The 23,468-nt window shown below is 38.5% G+C and overlaps 1 protein-coding gene across 1 annotated transcript in view; it reads left to right on the forward strand.

Annotated features, from left to right (window-relative positions):
* Dcdc1 (doublecortin domain containing 1) overlaps positions 1-23,468 on the forward strand; it is a 402,846-nt gene that overhangs the window by 231,919 nt on the left and 147,459 nt on the right. The window contains exons 16-18 of the mRNA XM_036186665.1: positions 44-104; positions 6,976-7,110; positions 8,112-8,269. Of these exons, the coding sequence (XP_036042558.1) occupies positions 44-104; positions 6,976-7,110; positions 8,112-8,269 (354 nt within the window). The remainder of the gene's footprint in view (positions 1-43; positions 105-6,975; positions 7,111-8,111; positions 8,270-23,468) is intronic.

Below are 23,468 nucleotides of genomic sequence, written 5' to 3' on the forward strand. Positions count from 1 at the left end.
TGTGGAGCAGAAGCAACAGTCTATATTCTGTTTTCATTTGCAGACATGAAGGAGATGAGACCCAGAAGTGGATGTTTGGAACAGATGGCTGTATTTATTCTAAGGTAAGGATTGAATAAGCCACACCTTTTATTCCTAAGAAAAGTTGTTCTTATATTCATGTAAAATAAACTGTTTTAGAAAGAGATTCTGTATCTTCACAAATATTATTGCTTTCTGCTTTGGAACTGAAATTTTAGTTCAGCTCAACAGTTGCCCTGGATTTTTTGTTTAATTTTGAAAAACATTTTTTTCAAAGTGAAAATTAACTTTTAATAATTCATTGACTCAGTACTTCAGAGTTTGGTTCTTTATACTTTACAATAGGATTAGTTCAGTACCTGCTTGATTTTTGGACCAAAGGATGAGGTGTTGTCTTTAGTGATAGAGTTTTGCCCACGAGTTCTGGTGGGCAACCAAGTGTAATTGTGAGAGCCTGTGTTGTTTGAGGGTCTCTTGGCAATCCCTGGCCATCACCTCGAAGAGAGATACACCCCATGCCTGAAACTGGGCTATTTGACAGTCTAAGGTTTCTGGGAGCATTATCCCCCATGTGGGGGTATTCCAGTTAAACTACTTTAAAAAATATGATTTGGGGATGGGAAAGAGGCCTCAGCAGTTAAAAGCATGTGCTACTCTTACAGAGGACCTAGGTTCACTTTCCACCATCCTTATGACAGACACCTTTAACTCCAGCTCCAGGCAGACCCATAACCTCTGCCATACATGAGCACTGTGCACTTGTATTAATCATGTGCACACACTGTACACACACACACACACACACACACACACACACACACACACAGGGAGAGAGAGAGAGAGAGAGAGAGAGAGAGAGAGAGAGAGAGAGAGAGAGCATAAGAGAGAGAGAGCACAAGAGAGAGAGAGAAATAAAAATAAAATTAAAGAATACATTTTAGAAAGCTTATAGGTTTCCATATAGTTGTATAAAACATCCCTAACATTATTTAGTGTTTCCCTGATTGCTAAGGATGCTGAATACTTTTAAAATACTTCATAGTAAGTCTCACTTCCCATACCAACAGATGTGGAACAAACCAAGTTTCAGGTCCACCTTCATCTTTTTGCCCCAATACATGTGCTTGTGATTTGTATGTGAAGTATCCCCCAAAGGTTCATGTGTCAAAGACTTGAAACTGAGTTAGTGAACCATTAAGAGATGATTGGAACATTTGGGCTCTAACCAAATCAACCGATTAATCCACTGATGAATAAAATCAACCAACTAATAGGCAGTGGTAGAAATTTGACAGGTAGGGGCCTGGGCTGGATACATCACTTTTCTCTTGCAAGGTATGCATGGTACTAGCTTTTCCCTCCTCCCACTCAGGCTCCTCTCTGGCTGTCACAAAGTGAACAGCTTTCTCCATTATGCCCTTCAGCCATGGTTGTCTTCCTCACCACAGACCCAGAGACGTGGAGCCAAATGACTATGCACTGAGACCAGGAGTCTAAATAAATCTTACTCTTCCCTCTGGTTGTTTCCAGTGTTGTCCCTGTGATGAAAGTCCTACTAACATTACTCAAGTACCTCCCACCCCATCCAGCTTCTGCCCTCATGGTGTTTGTGTCTGGTCCTCACAGGAGCATATCTGTACAAGCAGAGGTTGCACACTTGCCTACTTAAAACACAAGTTAGTTTTAAGTAGGTTTAGATTCTAAACTTCATTTAAAAAAATACAATCACTGATTTTTCTATAATTATTATAAATTTGCAGAGAGAAACTATTTATTAATGAAAGCATTTCAGTCTTTGAAACATTTGAAATTTCAACTAGCTCCACATTTAGTCATATCCAAGTTATTTCCATATATTTAAAGATAAAGTGGAGGATAATTTGGTAATTATCTGCAGCTGGATCATGAATTGCGCTCATGCCATTTTGTTTTTTAAGGATGGAATTGCTGCTATAAGATACTATAAATGTATCTTGGCTCCAGTGCTTCTTAGCTGTGTGGCCTTAGGCAAATCACCTAACCTTTCTGAGCTTTACATTCTTCATCTGCAAAGTAGCAGTATTAATGCTAGCATTGTGAGCATTTGGCACAGATCCTGGCTTAGAACAGCTAATTGGTAATTTGCAGCTAATAATGATAATAACAGGAAATTTTAAATACATTTATTGCATCTTACTAGGTTGTTTTTACTTGGATAACTGTTTTCTTTTTTATGTCAACTATTTCTTTACTCACTTGCAAAAAGTAATAAAATCACATTTCATCAATATTCAACTAACTACGGCTAAATTAAGTATTTGAATTTGAACACCCACATAGAAGAAAAATGTACATTGAAGCACTTAACTCAGTATAGTGATAAGTAAGTAATTTTAGAAGCATAGAATAAAGATAAAATCTGTATAAGAGAAGACTGCCTTTGAGCATGTAAAAATTAAAAACTCCTAAGCTAATAGTAGCTTAGGCAAAAAGCAATTAAGGAAGCTGGGCATGGTAGTCAATGCCTTCAATACTGGAAATCAGGAGCTAGAGACAGAGGTAAGTTCAAGGTCAGTCTGATCTATGTGGAGAGTTCCAGAACAGATAGGGCTACATAGAGAGACCCCATCTCAACAAAACAAAACCCCCCAAAAAGTAAATAGTAAGTAAGGAAATATGGAAAAATTGTTGCAGCATCAGCATTGGAGAGTGAGTTAACATGTTAACATATAGTAAGTCTGACATTTCAACAGGAAAGTTTTAAACCCTTTGATAGAAAAAAGGGCAAAGGACAGAACACATTGGAAGAAAAATTCAAAGAGCCAAGCCAAATAATGCATGTGATCTCACTGAAGAGTCAACAACTGTCAGAAATGTGGTGTAATGTTCTTCTCATTGCAGTGGGAGTAAACCTGGGAATCTCCAGTCTGATGAAGGCATTGGGGGCACACACATGCTCGCCTCTGATTAGCATTAGTTTCCTTTTTCTTTTCTTTTCTTTTTTTTTTTTTTTTCCTTTTGAGACAGGGTTTCTCTGTAGCTTGCGCCTTTCCTGGAACTCGCTTTGGAGACCAGGCTGGCCTCGAACTCACAGACATCTGCCTGCCTCTGCCTCCCAAGAGCTGGGATTAAAGGTGTGCACCACCACTGCCTGGCAGCATTAGTTTTCTATTGTGTAATAACTGACTTTCAAAGCACAGAAACTTCAAACAGCAAACATTCATGATTTCATGGGCTGAGAATCCAAAGTGGCTTCACTGTAGTTCTCCTCCTCCTTCTCCTCCTCCTCATATGAGTATATTGCCTGAACAGTTGTCTGTGCACATCAGACATGCCCAGTGTTCAGAGAAGCCAGAAGAGGGTGTTGGAACTGGCATTATAGATGGTTGTGAGCCATCTTGTGGGAGCTGAGAATCAAACCTGGGTCCCCAGGAAGCACAGCTAGTGGTCTTATTCACTGAGCCATCTCTCCAGCCCCTCGCTGGGTAGTTTTAACTCAGAATTTCTCATGAGAATGGGGCCAATATGTCAACCAAGTCTGTGGCTGAGTCAAGATTGGGAAGTCATCTTCTGAGCATGCTCACACCTGCTGCTGCCCAAGGTGTCAGGCCATCACAGTGTGACCTCTCCCTAAGTGCCATTTGTAACGTGAGCTGTCATAACAAGAAAAGAAGCAGGGGAACTACCAGCATTGGTGTCTCTGATAAGGTCATTTACCACTTCTGCCAAACTCTTTAGGTCCCACAGACCTATGCTGGCAAATGAGGAAAGGGACTATACAAAGGAATGAATACAAATGGTCCATTATTTCTGGGGGTGTGTTTGGAAACATAATCAAAATGATTTTTGAAGCATCCTCACATTCCTTTAATTCAGAACTTGAACTTACAGCTGTTCACCCTGAAGTGGGAGACACACTGGCAGACCTTGGAGGATGTTCAATATAGCATTGTTTAGGACAGTGAGAGCTGCCCCTGGTACTGAGTAATCGGGAGACTGTACAGCACTATGGAGTGTTGCCATTTTGAGTGCTGGTAGTTACATCACAAGTCTGCAGGCTAATTTACAATGACAGATGAAAGTGCCAATGGCATGAATTGGTAAATATGAGGTAAGAAAGCAGTATCACTTAGGTGTGTTTACATTATACCAAAGAAATATACATATAGGCAGAGATGAGGACTGGAACTTTATCTACAAAATGGATGATGGCATGATAATTTTGTTCTTCAGGTTTTCTTTGTCCCTCATATTGAAAATACAGTCTCTTGTGATTGATACTCTCCTTAGAAACAATATAGGACAATTTCCCTTTTTGCTTGTCATGCTCTCTTTAGCTGAAGTGTCATGATCATGTGTCAGACAATAAGAGCTTGCATAATAAAAAAGCAACATAATACAATAGGTGTGATATAAATCTCAAGATAATGTAAAAATTTTTAAATCTTAAGGTTTCTTGCTAATGTTTAGGTGAACTTGGAGATTCAAGAGTGTTTTTTTCAAGGTTGTGAGCATGTGGACCACAGAAATTAACTGTTTTCTTTTTAAATCAGCAAGTTGTGTCTGAGTAATATTTCTGCACAACAAAGGTTACTCCTATAAAAACATAATAACACATATGGTCTCTTCAAATTCTTCTTTATTCTAATTCCCAGAACTATTTATATGTATATTCCCAGAAGTTATTATGTGCATATTTTCACACATTACAGTGTTCTCATTTAAGTAATAAAAACAACACATGTTATTCTTGAATAAAAACCTCCAGCAATTTAGAACTGAATAAAATATAAATAAAAATATGGACAGAAGGCATATGATGGCACATACTTGCAATTTCAGCCCTTTGAAGTGGAGATAAGAAGAAAAAGAGTTTAAGGCAAGCCTCAGCTACATAGCAAGAGTGAGGCTAACCTGGGCTCTAGGGTACTGTCTCTAACAAAAGAAACCAAAAGCACCTCTTAATAATATTCAAATATTCATATCAACACTGATATCATATAATTACTAGCTAATACACAGCTATACATATGATTTTCTAATCATAGTTTTCCTCTTGATACCATAGGATGACCTTCTTTCCATGTTTACATCCACATCAATACTATTTTTAAAAACTTACTGAAGATCCACATTTAGGCAGATATGTGCCAGGTGCAATAAACATGCTTGCATGTATTTGTCAGTTAACTCAGAGGGAATATACCCTTAACATTTTGACAGTCCTTGAATAATCCAACAGAAATTCTGTTCACAATGTTTTCAACTTGTATTTTTTTATCGTCATTTATTTCTGTGTCTCTCTTTTCCTTTTCAGCTTACTGGTTTAACCTCTGGGCTATCTCTCCAGCCTCTGCTCACTCACTTTCTAGCAAAGTTTAAGGTTGAAGTCATTACTATCATTTTATTTCTAGGACAGTATAAAACACTAAGTGCCATTAGTTCTTTACTGAACTTGTCTTGGTATTTATTTTTTTATATTTTTTTATAGAACTTTAGTCCCACACTTTACAAAATGGAACAAAAACCTTGTGTAAAAATTGAGAGAGTACACCTGGACTTTCTAGATAGTACGTAAGCTGATAACACTGAGCATGGCAGTGACTTCGCTGTGACTGTCACCTCATCTTCAACGTGGGCAGCTATTAATAGCAGCTATTTCAGAGGCTGTTGCAGGGATAAAGATTAGAACCTATGGTCACATGGATAGTCATTTGATACAGTGACATCTTAGAGGAATACTAGAAGGCAAGCTATCCTAGAGTTCAGGAAACAGCAAAGATGTACAAGCCAAACTAAAATGCTGAGACTGCCATTTCCTCCACCAACTGTAAACAAAGGAAAACGCACACAGAGAGAGATGGGTAGATAATGCACATAAAATAAGCGGCAGGTGGGTGGGAGGGCCACATCCCCTAAGTCTTGTTCTTAATGTATATAACCTCTGTCTGGGCTGCATCACTCTTCCCTGACAGTGAGAGCTTGTGTCCAAGCACACTTGGCCAGTGGTGGTGTTCTCAGGAAGCCCGATGAACAGATGGCAGATGATCCCAAGTGAGAATTAGCAGGGCACACCATGTGTGGCTGGTTCAGCAGCTTATTCTTATTGTGTACCCTGTAGGCTATTTTTATATTTATATATCCAAAATGTTTGCTGCTGAGGTTGCTAGCTAAAGTTAATCATGGCTCTTTAGTATCTGTGTTGCCTTCTCCTTTTCATTCCATGTTCACAGACAATGCTCTTAGTCTGGGTCTGACATGCATAGACCGTCTCTGCTTTACACAGCTATTCATCCCCATTCTGCATTCCCTTGTCTGTTGTCTAACAGCATTGAATACTGCCAAGCCGTGCAGCAACTGCATATTTTACACATGCAGATACATGTTTACAGTCGTGTTTTGATAATAGAAATGAAAATTATAGCTATTGGTATGTGAGGTTTTGCATATATGTGTGCATGTAGTGCTCATGTTGGTATGGGTGTATGTGCATATACAAGCACATGTGTGTAGAGGGCAGAGGGCAACTTTTGGTGTTGATCCTCAGGAGCTACCCACCTTGGTTTTTGAGATAAATTTTCCCACTGGCCTGGAGAGCACCAAGGACAGGCTGGCCAGCCAGCAAGCCCAGGGACCTGCCTATCACCAACCTTTTCCCCTGTGCTGGGATTACTAACTCTTGCCACCATGCTTAGATTTTATTTTCTCATGGATTCTGGAAATTATTTGGATCCTCATGCTTGGAAGTACTCTATCAACACAGCCGTTCTCTCCAGGCCCAGGTATTCTCATAGTTGTGTAAAGATAAAGATAATCTCCCTAGCTAACCTATCTCCAAAGTTTAAAAAAAAATGTCAACCAAAGTGATTTGACACCAAATTATTAGCTAAGCCATTTTACTACTAATTTATCTACCTCAATTTCCAATTGTAGCATACTAGGCTGGCACTGTTATAATTGTTTCCTTCTTTCCAGGCTTATCCTCAGTTTGTCCTCACTTACCTGGAGGATCTCACTGCTCCAGTGGATGTGAGCCAAACAGAGGACCATATTCACCACGGAGCCTGGACGACAGCTCATCAAGAACACGGCAAACCCTGTGTGGAAGAGGTCAGTGTGGTGGCCAGAGGCAAAACAGAAACAGACCTCTAAAGTGTATCTTGAAAAGGAAAGTTGTTGCTTTCAGGAAACAAGCACAGATTCTCATGACAAAGCTGTTAATTGTTTAAGTCACAAAATACTGTAATATTCTTTTTTTTTTAAAGACTTATTTTCTAGTTTGTGTGTGAGTGTTTTGCCTTCATGTTTATACGTGTGTGTGTGTGTATGTGTGTGTGTGTGTATGTGTGTGTGTGTGTGTGTGTGTGTGTGTGTGTGCCTATGGTGACCAGATGAGGGCACTGGATTCCTTGGAACTGGAGTTATGGATAGTTGTAAGCTGCCATGCAGGTAGTGGGAACCAACCAAACCCAGGTCCTGTAGTAAAGCACTGCTATTGCTCTGTGGGGCATTTTCCCACCAACCCCACAGCTCCCCAGAGTACTCTTGAGTGTGAGCAGCAGGAAATATTAGATTGTGGAGATAAACAGATAGAAAAGACAGGATAGCCTCAAGAGGGCCTGGAACCTATCCCAATGGGCCCTGACTGTCTCTACCCAAGGGTATTTATAGAGTCACTAAGGGGTGGAGTAAAAGACCTCCCCCCAGCACAACCAAGTGCAGACCATCTCAGACACCTGCACTCAGGCCTGCGGTCCTAATCATCCTCTCTATGTGGACCTGCTGGGTAAAGCCACAAGGAACCTGAAAACGGGCTCCTACAATGCTCTTAACTGCTGAGCCACCTCTCCAGCCCTATACTATAATATTCACAGGCACATTTATATTTATATAAAATTGATGCTATTTCTATAGATATTTTGCTGAACAGAGGGTGATACCCTATATTGCACATAGGCTTGCCTTCATTTGTCCTGACTGCATACAAGATCCCGTGGTGTAGGAAAACACAGAGAACCAGGAGCCTCTCAAGGTTATGTTTTGAGTACATATGGCATAAACATTTCCACTCAATGAAAATTAACTACACTATTCCTATGTGTCATTACAAGGATTTGCAAAACCACACCAACAGTCCTTTGCTGAAGCTGCTTTCAGAACCCTCGGATGCTCAGGATGTGCCACAAGGATCTCTGGAGGGGACAGGACAGCTGGCAGTGGTACTGCTGAGGAAACTGGAAAGGAAACATCCCAAGGCTCCTGCTCAGAGGTAGGGCATCGGCAGAGCGGAGCTTTATTGCTCAATGACATTCGACGTTTTCCTTCAGTTTCATGTAAGATGGATTTCTTGAAGATTGTTGAAATATCTCAAAAGCCCCTTGGCTTTCAATCATAGTAGATTCAGGGTCACATTTGATGAAGAGAGGTGACATTTATGTGCATTTTGTTTAAGACTGATGTATGTAATCATTTTTGAGGATACTTAGGATGGATTGCAGTTTTAGAATCTCACTAAAACACACAGAAATAACATAATTAAGCAAAGGAAATACTGAGCATCTATCCAATAGTGAAAGTGCCTGCAGGTCTTTGAGAAAAGCAAACACAGGCAACCCCCTTGATTTTTCTACAAGGAGTGCATTGTACTAGATGGCCTTCAAGAGTGGCACTTAACACATTAACCATTTCCATGGCCAGAGGGGAAGTGGCAGCCATGGTTTGCTAACAATTCCAAATTATTCCTGGTTGGAAAATGGATACTGGTTTTCATATTCTCCTCACTCACTCTGATACTAACAGTCATTAAAACTACTGTTTTACTGGTTGATGATCACTTTATAAGCTGCAATTTAAATCTATACTTGTTTGAAATGACTGTCCAGTCACATGATCTTAAAGAAGTAACACAATTCTCACAAACATTGATTTAGTTTAATGTCACCCTAACTTTAATTCAGCAATCCAGATAGAAGTGCCATTTGTATTAGAAAGAAAAAGAACAATTGACAGCTTTGTAAAGCTGGGGCTATTTTACATTCTTAAATCATATAGCCCATCTCAAGTGACTCTGTCTTTAATTGATGATTTGTTATTTGGATAATGAGATTCACAAAAAATACCAAGTTTCCTATCTTACTCTCCAACGGTGTGAGGGTTTCCTGGATGGCATCAGGGTTCCAGGACATTTCCTCTCTAGCACTTAGTTTTTAAACACTCCCAAGTTTCTCAACTCTGTGATGCTCTATGGTGTGAGTACAGGCTGCAGCCATATGACCTGGCCACTCTCCACAGCATGTTTGGTGCCATTCTTGTGTCACTGTGGTGAGAGCCCATTGGGAGCAGTCTTCGGTGTTTTCATCTAAAGGGGACTCTAGAATACCAGGACACTTGGAGATGTGCTGACATTGCTCTGTGATGCTTCCATTGGCTTGTCTTCCTCCACTCACACAGCCACATCTACTTGATCTTTCCTGGCAGAGCATTTGGATTTTATCATCTTGGGCTTTAGTTCTTGTCCTGGGCTCTGGAAGAATAGATTGCTTCTGTTTTCAGGTTCCTGTCACCCCTACAGGATTTTTTTCTTCCATGCTAATCCCTGCCCTTGTAATCATTTATTCACTCTCTATGTTTTCTGCTTCCCCAGGTTGGAAGTATTTTTCTCTGAAGGTACAGGGCCTCCACAGGTTAGAGACTGGCCATCTCCACTCTGTTGTTGTTTTGAATTCCCCTAGATAATATAGCCTAATAACTGAATGTTGGAGAAAGGAGCATAGTAACAGTAACAGTGTCACCCCACCCTCCCTGGCCACAAAACATAATGTTAACTAATATACTATATACTAGAATTGTTAAATTTGATGAGGTAATTTTAAATGTCTAGGAAATCAGTAGCACTCACTAAATGGCAGTTCTAAAAATGTTCTGAACATAAATAAGGTACAAAAGGATTTTAAACAAGCATTAAACCATGGTCCCTGCTGATCCACTGTCACAGTGCGAGTCTCCTATGATCACTCAGGGCCCAAATATTTCAAAGGAAATTCTAGAAATAACCAATTCACAACTTTTATTGGATTATGTTGTTCTATTTATTGGTTGTTATTAATTTAATTTCCTATTATGACTAATTTATAAATTAAACTTTAACATTGGTACAATGTGTATGTATATGTGTCAGTGCAGAAAACATTGATATATAGAGTTTAGCTCTAAAGATTTGTTTTTAAGTGTGTGCACGCGCATGCACGTGTGTGTGTGTGTGTGTGTGTGTGTGTGTGTGTGCACATGAGAACAATACCTGCAGAGACCAGAAGAAGGCATTGATTCCTTTGGAGCTAGAGTTACAGGCAGTAGTGAGGTGCCCAATAAGGGTACTGGGAGTTGAACTTGAGTCCTGGGAGAGTCAAACAAGCCCTTAGATGCTGACCATCTCTCCAACCTCAGAATTTAATTCTATATACTTTCTAGAACTCCTATATTTAGATTTATGGATTTTGTCAATAAGAATTTACTGGCAAATATATCTCTAATTTCTTGTAGTTGGAAGTTTTCCTGTGTCCCACCTTCTCTGTAGCCACTCAGACCCAAATGAACACACAGAGACTTCTATTAATTATAACTGCATGGCTATTAGCACAGGCTTATTACTTACTGGCTCTTACACTTAAATTAACCCATAGTTCTTATCTGTGTTTAGCCACGTAGCTTGGTGCCTTTTCTCAGTTATGCCTTGTCATCTAGCTTCCTCTGTGTCTAGCTGGCAACTCTGACTCAGCCCTCCTTTTCCCAGAATTCTCCTTGTCTGCTTATCCCGCCTATACTTCCTGCCTGGCTACTGGCCAATCAACATTGTATTTATCAACCAATCAGAGCAACACACATCGACAGCATACAGAATGACATTCCACAGCAGTTTCCTTTCAATAAAAATTGCCAAACAACCTTTTATCCACAGGCATCACTTGCAGCTTCCCACTTTCGTTCTTAAGAATTGAAGGACTTTCTGCTCCTCTTCCAGTTTATTTCTCTCTGTGTTATTTATCAAAATCTACTTGAATAAATAGTACAATACTTACAGTGATAACTTTCCTCTCTGTGGGAAAAACTGGAATAGAGTGTGGTGTAGAATTTACTGTGTTGGTGACTTTGAATCCTAGATGGTCTCATTAGACTTGTGAGTATTCAAAATATGAGAATCGATGTGTTGTGTTGTGTTATATACATATACATATATATACAAAGACATGTATTCATGCAAGTTTACATATAAATATATGTTTATGTATATATAGTCATACATGCTTTTCTCAATGTTAATTCAATTAAAGCAAAGCTCACTGCAGATAATAAAGGAGTGTTATAAAATTACCTGCGTTGTGAAAATGGAAAACTGAAAGGAGGAACTAGGTGGAGGAATCTAGCTTTATATTCCCTAGAAGGATGGAAGGCAGGAGCTGCAACAGTCAGCTAGTGGAAAGAAAGGGAGATTGGTCCATAGTGTCAGATAATATGTGAAATTAGTACAGGTAGCATGAGCTAAAAATAGTAACATCTGGGGCTTTGTGACCTTATCAAGTACTGTGCATATATTATCATCCAATAATTTATACAGTTGGTAAACAGTGGACTGACTCATCTCTGTTTCATTGATGAGAACACTGACAACGAGGCGAATTACTTATTTGAATAAAGTTTCTCAGTAAGTTAAGGCAGGACAATTAGCATTCAGATCCTGTTCTTAGCATCCATCATAAATGGCTTGACTACTCATGCTCTTGTCATAGCCGTCATTCCAGATCTCAGCCCTTCGGACGGGGTTAGCATTTGAACTGGGTATCTTGAAATGGGGACTGTTGAATAAGGTAGATCTCAGCCCTTCGGACGGGGTTAGCATCTTGAAATGGGGACTGTTGAATAAGGTAGAGGAATTTGGAAAGGGAATAAGGAAAGGGGCCATTTTCCACAAAGACTGAATAAGAGGCAGAAAACATTAAAGGACCCAATCCCAGACTTACTGTTGCATCTAACCTTGTAGGTCTGTAGTCTAGAGACCCTGATTTTCAGAAGCCTAACCTTGAAGCAAATCATTTTCAAAGTCTTTTCCTAGTCATGTGACTATAACTTGTCATAGATAATTTATGCTTTAGTGATTCAGCTTTGTACATATGATTTGATGAAAAGAAACTAATAGCTGCTGTTTGGTGGATACTTACCATGCAACCACTGCTATTCTCCATATTTATTCTTATAGCATCAAGAGAGATTGATTTGCTTACTGTTCTCATAACCTGATGATATTACTACTTTTAAAATCAATGAAGATACAGAAACAAATTCAAAGTATCTGCATAATACACTTTTGAGGCATATCTATTACAGAGGGGTAGGATTCAAACACAGAACTATGTGGGTCTCTAGACAGCCCTTTTCCTTACCACCTTTATTTATTTCATACCAATATGTCTGTTACTTTTTAAAAAGTAGGTCAAACTATTACCATTTTGTTTTGTCTGTTCTTTTTAATTTTATTCTTAAACAAAACTCACATGCTCCCCGAACCCACAGTGCCACACAATCTAAAACAATAACCAAGAACTATGTCCTCCCTCCTACAAAGTCATTTCAAACAATTCATATTTCTAACACCCAGGGAGACGTCTGACTGTTGATCCTTTTTTCCATTGTGACAGGGGGAAAAGTCTTTTTCTCATTGAAAACTAGAGTTCTCTTATCATAAGAAGTCCTAACGCAGAATACTAGTTTATGCAGGATATATTTTCTTGTTTGCTCTGGTGACTGACACTTTAGCAAAATATTTTTGTATTGTATACACATTTGATTCCAAGTTTAATCCAGAATGAAATAAACGTCATTGTCATCTTTAAGTATCTGGAATGTGTTTGTTTACATTTGTTTGGCCAGAGGACCCCCTTCACAGTCTTTAGATTGAATAAGAGGTGGAGAAGGAGTGGGGCAGCCAACAAAGCGTGCTGACCCAGCTTGTCACCCAGTGACCTGTGAGAGGAGAATAATGAACTGTGAGGAGCTGTCAACTTAACTGTGTCTGACAGTGTGCCTTTGGGCACATCTGTGGTAGTGGCATTGGAAGGGCTTTTGTTCTTTTCCCACTAGTGACTTTGCGAGCAGTGAGGTCTCTACTGTACTCAGAGCAGCCCCTTCCTTCCCAGGGAAGCGAGCAGCTGCTATGGACTGCGCTGACATCTCTCTTCATGACTCAAGTTGGCATGCACTTCATTCTTTGAAGAGACCAGACATTTAAAAGTACTTAGATGATTTTTCATTAAAAGTGTACTTTAATGTCTTGCTAACCAAAGAAGTGAGTTATAAAATATGTTTCGTGTCATTCTGATTTTTCTGATGAAAGTAAAGGCAGTCAGGTAGGCGGATGGGTGTGTAATTTGAAGGAAATGTATCAAAATATGGGCAGTTGTTACTGGGTTTTAAAATTTTGTTTGTAACATTTTCCCCAAGATTTAAGACTCAAACACAATACTTAAATAAATATAAAATAGGTAATAATCAACATGGGTTATGAAAAGCATTTTTACTGTAGACAATTTGTACATACTTTGCTGGGAATAATATTTAAGCTAAAATACAAAAGTCTGCTCTATTTTTGTTTCACATTTTCCACTAGCAATTAAAAAAAATAACACAATAGTCTCATTTGAAAGTTAATCTAGATCTTACAATTATTACAATCATCAGGAAAGGTAATTTACCAAGAAACAGGTGTTTCTGATCCCCAAAGAATAGCCAGTGTTCCCATCACAATAAAGACAGCCCATTCTGAATGAAGAACATCATACTTAAGAGATTTGTTTAAATTAGAATCAAAACTGCATTTATAAACTAGAATTTCTGAGTCAGTTTTAGAGCCTTGTTTACATTTTTACAATTGCTGTAAAGCCCACGCTCTCACCATAATGAGTCTGGCTAGGATTGGCATGGAGTAGACAGTGAGCATTTGGTGCTCAGTTGATTGGATTTGTCATTCCAAGAGAATATGAATCCCAGAATATTGCATTGGTCAATTTTTAAAAAGCCTTTTCTTCCCCCTGACAAAATAAAAAGAAATGAAGCTTGAAAGAAATGACATGCTTTTTTATTTTTTCTGTATTCAAAGTTCTTTCTGTAACACACCTGAAATGTACCAACTAAAGGAGCTATTATAGTCTCTTGCTTTTCAAAGAAAGATAAATTAATAGTAATGAGAAGTTCTCTAAGCAGACAAATGATGATCATGTCTATATAATTACAAATTGTAAAAAACCACGTATTTAAAAACTGAAAGAATTGTATGATTTTCTTGAGTATTCAGCAGCTTATGATTTATTAGCCTATTAAGTCATTTGTGTGGCTTACCGTATTTTTGATGATAATCTGTAACCATGTTATTTGTTTTCTTCAGTAAACGTCAACACAAATTCTCATAGAGTTAATGAATAAACAGGTCAGTTTTGATAATCATCAGAATCTGCTTTTGAAAGAAAGTAGATTGTTCAAATTGTTCAAATTTTCACATATTCATTCATCTAAAATGCTTACCAATAATAATAAACTTAAAGAAATTTATTATGATGCCACTGTATCTAACTGTGATTTCTAGGAGAAAAGTCCAATATTAGATCACTCTAGTTCAGAAATGCTCACCTTTAACAGGTTGCCTTTAGCCCTTTTGTGATTTATGCAAGAAAATTTCAGAATGTGAGTTTCTATTCTGGAGATGTGAAGTCATACAACTGTTTCCTGATTAGAAATTCAAATGCTTTGATGTTGACTGAATTCAATTCCTGTTTGGAGTTTAGTATTTTGAATGGGGAGGGTGTGTGTGGCTCCACATTCACATGCCCACATATGAGGCAGAAAGGTCAGCTGTCCTCCTCTATCTTGTCCACCTTACCTTGAGACAAGGTCTGTAACAAGCTGGAGCTCATTGATTCAACTAGGATGTCAGGCCTGTGAGTCTCAAGGATCTTCCTCTCCATGCTCTGCTTTATGTGGGTTCTAGGGATCCAAACCTATGTCTTCATAATGAGATGTCTTCCCAGCGCTGAGTTTTAGTAAACTTTTCTAATGAATTCCCATATGCCCTCTGTGAATTAAAATTAAGAGAAGAGTAATATAATTTCACTATTTCCTTGAAACAAAGTGAAAAAAAAATCAAGCATTCAAACTATCAGATGTGTGTACACTGATATGCTTCAGTTCTGAAGTTATCAGAGACTTTCAAGTCTACAGTCTAAGATTAACTTGCATCCTCATTTCAGACATAAATTACCAAAACTTTCAACTAATTTGATTAATTTCTGTTTTTCAAAATATAGTTTTCATCTTTTGGTTCCATTTAGTGTTGTCCTTAGGATTATTTAATGGTTGAATGAGAAACACTGCTTTTATCTTCTTGAATTTTTAGCTACCAATGAATGTGTATAGGTGTTTAGGGGATAGCTCAGTGTGTGAAGTGCTTACAAGCACAAGGACCTGACTTAGATTCCCAGCGTTCACATAAAATCCAGGGGAAATGGCATGTGCCAAGAATACAAGTGCTGGGTGGGGAGTAGAGGCCAGAGGATCCCAGGGATTTACAGTCAGTCACTCTAGACAAAATGGTGACTTTCTGGTTCAGTGGGAGACCTGGATTAGCTGTGTAGCTCAAGCTGGCCTCAGCTCCAAATCTGCCTTTGAGTGCTTGGATTCCAGGTGCACACCACCATGCTGACACTCATAAAATACTGTGTAATATAATCACACACATCCCAGGGGGACTAAAAATACATTTTGAATAGTATTTAATAGTACACCAATATTCAGCCTCTGTTCATTAAGATGATTCTTTAAAGGCAAAAATGTTTGCAGTTGCTTTAGATCTGGCACTTAATAGTAACACTAACACACGTGAGGATCATCACCAGCTGGAGGAACATTCTGCTTTTAAAGGGACATGGGTGAGTACAGTATTCTCACTCAGCCAATCTTTGTATCTTAAAGTCACCTGTGTCACACACCAGAGCAATTAGGAGAGAGAATCATACTTACAGGTTCCTGGAACTGCGAAGAGGCCTCTCTGGGACCATTTTCTTTTTGAGGTTCTGTTTATTATGCTGCTTCAATCTGGCAAGTAGCTTCTTTAGAGAGCTTCTTAGTTTAGTTTCTTCCTCCAGAATAACTGGACATCACCAGGCAGAAAGAAAGAACAGAAAACAGCACTTGTAGAGTATACCTGCATACACAACACCACACACACACACACACACACACACACACACACACACACACACACAGAGCAACCATATTGTAACACATATCTAGCCAGCCACCAAAGAACAATGTGCAGATTGGCTCAGGGCCAAATGTGCTCCCCTGGAGTTGAAAATGGGCATGGATTTAGCATCACTAGAACCACGTTGTGTGATATCCTAGAGAGATGTGACCAAATATCTACTCATTCCAGACAGGACATCTGAGACAGACAACAGTAAGAAACCATTAAAGCCCAACTTGGTTAGTCAATGAATTTATTTTGGCTACTAAGGAGAGTATAGATGAGGAGTTACTCACAGAGACAGAAATGACTCAAAGGCAGCTTTATTACAAAAGGCTGCCCAAGCATGGGTTCATGAAAAACCAGAAACTTAAAGCTCAGTTGGTTGCAACTTCTAGACAGTTTGACTGGTCCTGCCTCTCCCAGGCAGTTTAACTTGTCTGAGAGTGTCTCTCAGTAGTCCTCGTATAAAACCTTCGTAGGAGGAGCCTAGTGCATCTGGTCAGTTTCAGGGTCTTCCTGAGGCTTTTGAGTTGTTTACTTCCTGAATTTTTAAAGAACTTCCCTCCATGATGGTATGTTTTATCTAAGAGGAAATTGTTGCCTAACAGACATGCCTGAGAAAGGGTTGGTTCTCAGGAAGATCTAGAGGTTGCCGCACAAACAGGTATACTCATAGCAGTGTCTTTACCATATCAAAGATATGTAAAGATGGATGTGTTTGATATCTACATGTTGTGTACAAATATTTTAGCTCACCAGAATGAAGTAGTTGTAGTGAGGTGAAAGAAATTGGTGTAAATTTTTAGTGATGCTCAAACTATGCCTTGTAGCAGGATTGGGGACTCTTGTGTTTTGCAGCTAAAACATGAAGGAATGAAAGGCTTTCCAGTTCCCAAGAAAAATTGCATAGGTTTTCCTTTATTTAATTTTTCAGAAACACATTTCAAGGACAACCTTGACACCTGATGTACCTGACAGGGCCTGCTTGTTCTGAAACTTGGTCTAAGAAGATAAGGTGCTATGCAGTTCAGTGTAAAATTGTGTTTGTGTATATTAATATTTCACAATTTTCTGTCTTACAACATATAAACATGTTTTCAGACCTTTTAGTTTCACCACCTCTCAAAGTATAATGAATAATTCAAAGTCTAATAAATTTAGATGATTTGTCCAAAGTTGATTAAGAATCTTGAGTTTGAATCTCATTCTATTATTTCCTCATCTGCCATGCTTAATATTATAATATTTTTGGGCAAGTGTTCTTCATCAAGAGTACTTGGGGCTAGAAATGTTATAAACTTCAGACCTGGGAAAAGGGAGACTTGGACTGTTTGCATGTACACAAGCTCTCTTAAGAAATAACTCAAGGTCAAACATAGAGCTCATTTATGGTTCATATGTATACCTTAGACATGCGATATTTTGGCATAAATATATTTTGACTGTGACATATCACTTCAGGTCAGTTGTAAATTTTCCACCAAGTTGGCACTCAAAATTTTTCAATTTTAGATTTTCACATTATAAATGCTCAACTTGTGTCATCTTAATTTTATTCTACATTGCTTAAGGGAAGAGGGCTGTGTGCAGAGAATTAGAAATGGACCAGGATGTAGTTACTATTGTGAAAGGTGAGATTTGTGAGAACACAAAACTATGTCTGTGGCTTTTGCTTAAAATGAATAATTGAACGGGGAATTTGGTAACAAATGTGGGAATGAGGTTTAGTTTTTCTGAGTTCTGTTTTATACAACAGACAAACATGAAGTCTCATTGTTCTAGTGCTTTGGCACCATAGTGAGTCTTCATGAAAGTCATCTAAAGACATAAGGTGAAGTAGCCAAGAGCCACAGCACACAGGTACAAATGCGGTCTCTGGGCAGGTCTGCAAAGTAATTCCTCAGATGGCAGTTGTGAGGATGAAATGAAATAATCCATGACTTCAGAAGCAAGGGCAGAAGCTGGGGAGCAAAATTGCCCTGGGTCCAAATTCTTCATAGCCATGTGTCCTCAGCCTAGTAGCTTAGGGCCCTCTGCTTCCACTTGTTCACTTATAAATTATTAATAATAACAGCACCAACCTTCAGGATGGAAATGAATCGATATTTATTAGGTGTTTGTGATGGTGCTGGCATGAAGACAGTGTAATGAAAATGCTTGTTAAGTGAGTGGGTGCTTAAGAACAGTCCTTAGCACATAGAAAGCATGCTGGGATATTATCTGGAGCAGTCCCTGCCATGCTCTATCAGTTTGTTTAATTTCCCTCAGAGCACTTCTCACTGTCTAAAATATTCTGTTTATTTATTTGTTATATCTCATTTGTCTACCTCATTTTTCTACATAAGCAGTGTGAGGGCAAAGAAGATATCCGGACTTTTTCACCTCTTCTGGGTGCACTCAGAACCTGAAACTTTGCCTAACACAAACATCAAAACTTAATGCACACTGTTGAACGAACTAGTGATCAAAACCAACAATGTAAGTGTCAGTCCCCCTGAAGCGGAGACGTAACTCTTTTACTTCCAGTGCAGTGTTCCTACATGATAGCACCTCCAGATATTAAGTCCTCCTTGCTCACTGATATTCAGATTTTAAGGAAAAAGCTCACATCCTCATCAAATATCCTTGGTTAGCTTTGCTAGCTTGACATTCATGAAATATGCCAGACTACATATCTATTATGCTATAAATCCTTTGAGCCAAGTATAATTGAGATCTTTTCTCCATATCCACATGAATGGATGACACTTTACATTAATTCCAGTGTGGTGGGTTTAAAACTGAACCCAAAAGGGAGAGGCACTATTAGAAGATGTGACCTTGTTGGAGCAGGTGTGGCTTTGTTGGAGGAAATGTGTCACTGTGGAGATGAGCTTTGAGGTCTCCTTTGTTCAAGCTACACCCAGTGTCTCAGTTTACTTCCTGCTGCCTATGTAAGGTGCAAAACTCTCAGCTCCTTCCCCAGCACCTTGTCTGCCTACATGCCATCATGTCCCACCATGATGATAATGAACAGAATCTCTGAACTATAAGCCACCCAATGTTTTCTTTTATAAGAGTTGCTGTGGTCATGGTATCTCTTCATAGCAATAGAAACCCTAACTAAGACACACAGAAAAGTAGTAATTTCATGATGATATTGATCTTAGTTTATTTATTTATTTATTTATTTATTTATTTATTTATTTATTTATTTATTTATTTATTTTTAGCTCACAGCTGTTTCCTGATGTAGTTTGACCTCCAGGATGAAACAGGATAGAGGATTTTCTCATTTATTCATCATTTGTATTGCATTTTTTTTGAAGTGTTCTAATTGACAAAATCAACTATGAGATTAGCTTATGTGTCAGTATCAGGACTTCTTAGTGATTCATTTTAATGATTTAAAACGTAAGCAGAAATTTGTTCATACTAAACTACCCTTTGTTTTTCAACAGAATATTTGTGTTCTTTTATCTCTAGCAGTAATAATCACAGTTGAAATTAGCAGCTCATATAAATTCTGAAAATTTGCCTGGTGGTGGTGGTTCATGCCTTTAATCCCAGCACTCGTGAGGCAGAGGCAGGTGGATCTCTGAATTTGAGGCCAGCCTGGTCTACAGAGAGAGTTACAGGACAGGTTCCAAAGCTACACAGAGAAACGCTGTCTTGAAAAAACAACAACAACAAAATCTGAAAATTTATAAATTTCTTCTCTATATCAATTCAGTTCAAGGTATTTTCTGTATATTTTCATATTTAATCTCATTTTTCAATTTTCTGAAGTAATTGCTGTTTTGGCCATTTTTCACAGTGGACACTGATATTTAGTGAATGTCAATGATTTGACAAGTGTTTCAGTAACACCCGGTAACTGAGAAAGCTTCCCCTGGTCAGGTAGATGACTTGAACAATATGACTTCGTAACTTTGGAAATAGGCAACATTCTATATTTATCTTTCTTGTTGCATCTTTTCTGAAAACACAGGACTCTGTTGTGTCTGCTTTTGGTGTCTTTCATTTAAAAATTTTCAAGTTTAGCCATTTTTTTGCATAATCATACCTCCATCTGCAAGCAGAAACATTATTACCAATCCAATTTGCAAATGCTATAATTTAACCTTCCTTTATTTGCTATCTCAAAATACTAAACTTTTCTCTGTGTGTATTCAGCCTTCGAGGTTAGTTTCAATCACTGTATCCCTGTTTTTACTGCCCGCTTTACACAATTGCATTAATTTATTCACACACTAAATTGCCTTTCATCTTACCAACTTAATATACATTTGTCAAACAACTACCATAAGATGCATGTGACTTTTCTAACCAACAAGGCAAATTCCCAACAAAAGCAAGTTAAGGAGAGGAGGGTTTATTAGACTCCTGCTTCAAGGAAATACAGTCTGTTATGGCTAGTAAGGAACAGCTTCAAGGCATGGCATAGCTGTTCACATTGTGTCCACAGCCAGAAAACAGAGAGATGAATGCTGGTGCTCAGTTGGTAACTCTTTTTATTCAGACCAAGACCTCAGCCAGTGGGATAGTTGTACCCACATTCAGGTTTAAGCCCTTCCTTAGCCACTCTTGAAACCCCTCAAAGGCACACCAGAGATGTGTCTCCAACTGCTTCCAAATCCTGCAGAGGCAGCAATGAAGATCAACCTCACAGATGCCATTTGAATGCTTAATAGCAGCACAAAACAACTGGTTATTTATTTAATAGAACAGTAGTCTGATCCTGTAAATACTCTGTGGCATACTCCACATTCTTTTGTGAATATCTTACACTTTCTTGGACATTTCCCATATATATATTTTTTTTGTTCCTCGAGGCTTTTACTTTTCACAAGCTACACACCTAGAACTCTCTTTTTCCTTGTTTCTGTAAAAGCACTAAGTTTCATTCTGATCATATGTGTGGGTGTGTTAGTTAGGTCAGGACTCCACTTTGCATTTTTATTACCATAGGAATTCAGTTATCAATATTCTCCATAATTTACAAATTAGGTAACTGAGAGAAACAGAACTGTCCTTTGTTTTCATTTTAAATTCTAAAATTCAAAACAAGACAAAAATAAATATTCCTCTAATGTGTGAAGTTTGACAAAACCATGAACCATAGCTCAGAATGACCTATAGTACACACTGCTTACTATATAATAGGGGTTTAATGAAGACTGAATAAATTAAAATACTAATTTAAAAATAATTTTATCATATAACTTTGTTCCTACACCAAGTACTATAATCTTGATTAGATATCAATATATGAAATTAAAACTTCCAAACATTTGATATTATAACATGAAAGGTATTTCTTTTAAAGTTCCACTTTTTCATTTTTAGCTGCTAAAGTTTCCTTTCTCTCTTTCTTCTCAAATACTTCCTTTTAGGTGTAGTCAAAGCTAGTTCTTCCAATAACAGAACTGCTCTCCAGGAGAACTGACCTGCTGCTGTTAGACATAGGATCTGAGTCAAATTCACTGCTTGGGTCTTCAGCCATACTCCATGCCAAGAACACTATTATCCGTGGAGACTCATTGACACAGAAGACAGTGAGCTTGCCGAGAAGCCAGGAAGCAAAATAGGTCAAACAAAATAATTTTTTGGATAACATCCTCTTCCAAAAATCTATTATGAAATCTAAAGTTGACCTCAGGTGTAGTTTACTTGTCAGTTGACCAGAGAATTGGGTTCTCATGTTTGTGACATCACATTACAAACCAATTATTTTAATTCTGACTCTCCTTAAATTTTGCTCTATTTTTCAAAGATTTGGTAGAAATTATTGACCATGAGACCATGCAGAAATAGTTGAAATTAAAGGAAAGAATACCACCCCCATCACACACACAGTTAATTTTTGTGTGTGATGTTTTTATTTGTTTCCAAATTTTTTATAATAAAGTACAATGCAAAACCCCCATGTAATAATAATAATAATAATAATAATAATAATAATATACACATATATGATATAGTAATCAAAAAAAAACACTGATGGTGCTAAAAAGAATGAAAAATTTAAAAATCCTCTTCAGGTGTTTACATCCCCAATCTGGATGTATATCTTTACTTCCTTAAGAGAATTTCCTGTTCTGTTGTTCTAAAAATCATTTCAATCTACCTCCAAACTGCATATCTTCTCCAGCAATGGGCAGCTCAGCCGTCGTGCCTCATCAGAGAAGTGACTAAACAGGGACTCACAGCTGATTCAAGTGCACTGAGTCAGTGGCACTGTCCTGCTCACCCACAAGTGGGTCGTCTGAACTACCCTCATCCAAGGCTCAGGCACCATCAGAGAAGAAGGGACAGAAAGTCTGTAAGATCTGGAAGTTGGAGAGGACTGATGTGAAACAGTGTCTTTTGGACATGGCAGGATGGCTGCATTCATGATCCTACAGCAACTGTGGTTGTCTATATAAGGGCCCCCTCAAAATCAAGTCCATCAACATACTAGCATGGAATGGGAAGTTCATGAACTCTCACCCCTAACTGAGGAGCTATGGGGAGTTGATGGCTTCCTGGGAAAGGAGAGTCCATTTTCTTTAAGGTTGTGTCCACTAGAAGGTTGACCATGTTCCAGTGGCCGGTCCCAAAAACGTGAAAATGCGGCAGCACAAACTGGGAGAGGGTAGGGATGTAGGAGATCTAGGAGGAGTCATGAGGAGTGGGAGGCAAATATGATCAAAATACATTGAATGAAGTTCTCAAAGTTTATAAAGTATTATATTAAAAATGAATCAATGAAACCAAATCCTCATCTGAATAGGCTATGAAACCCTGAACTGTAGGATATGCCTAGCATCTGGGAAGATAGACATCAAGCTAATCTTCATTAGTCAGAGCCTGCTAGTAGCAGACAGGGGGCAAACAAACAAAGTTAAGTTGATAATGAGCAGGACCTGCCTGGTAAATTCTGGTAGCATCATAGAGATAAGACACTTTAGAAAGTCTCCTGAGAAAAGCAAGCTTTGGAAAACCAGTGGGCTTTGCTCCCATCTGCTAGCAACAGGCCCCACCTGTGCACAATTATTTGCTGATCAGCTAATGCTACCACAAAACGGAAGGCACTCTGGAAAGTAAAAACACAACACAGAGAACTAACAGAACAGGCTTAAAACCTGGGGCTTTGTCAGTGTTCTTTAGAGCCTCAGGGTTCAGGACGCTGGGAAGAGTCTAGGGTTTCAGTTAAGCA

This window comes from Onychomys torridus, chromosome 4, assembly GCF_903995425.1.
Source record: "Onychomys torridus chromosome 4, mOncTor1.1, whole genome shotgun sequence".
Taxonomy (NCBI): Eukaryota; Metazoa; Chordata; class Mammalia; order Rodentia; family Cricetidae; genus Onychomys; species Onychomys torridus.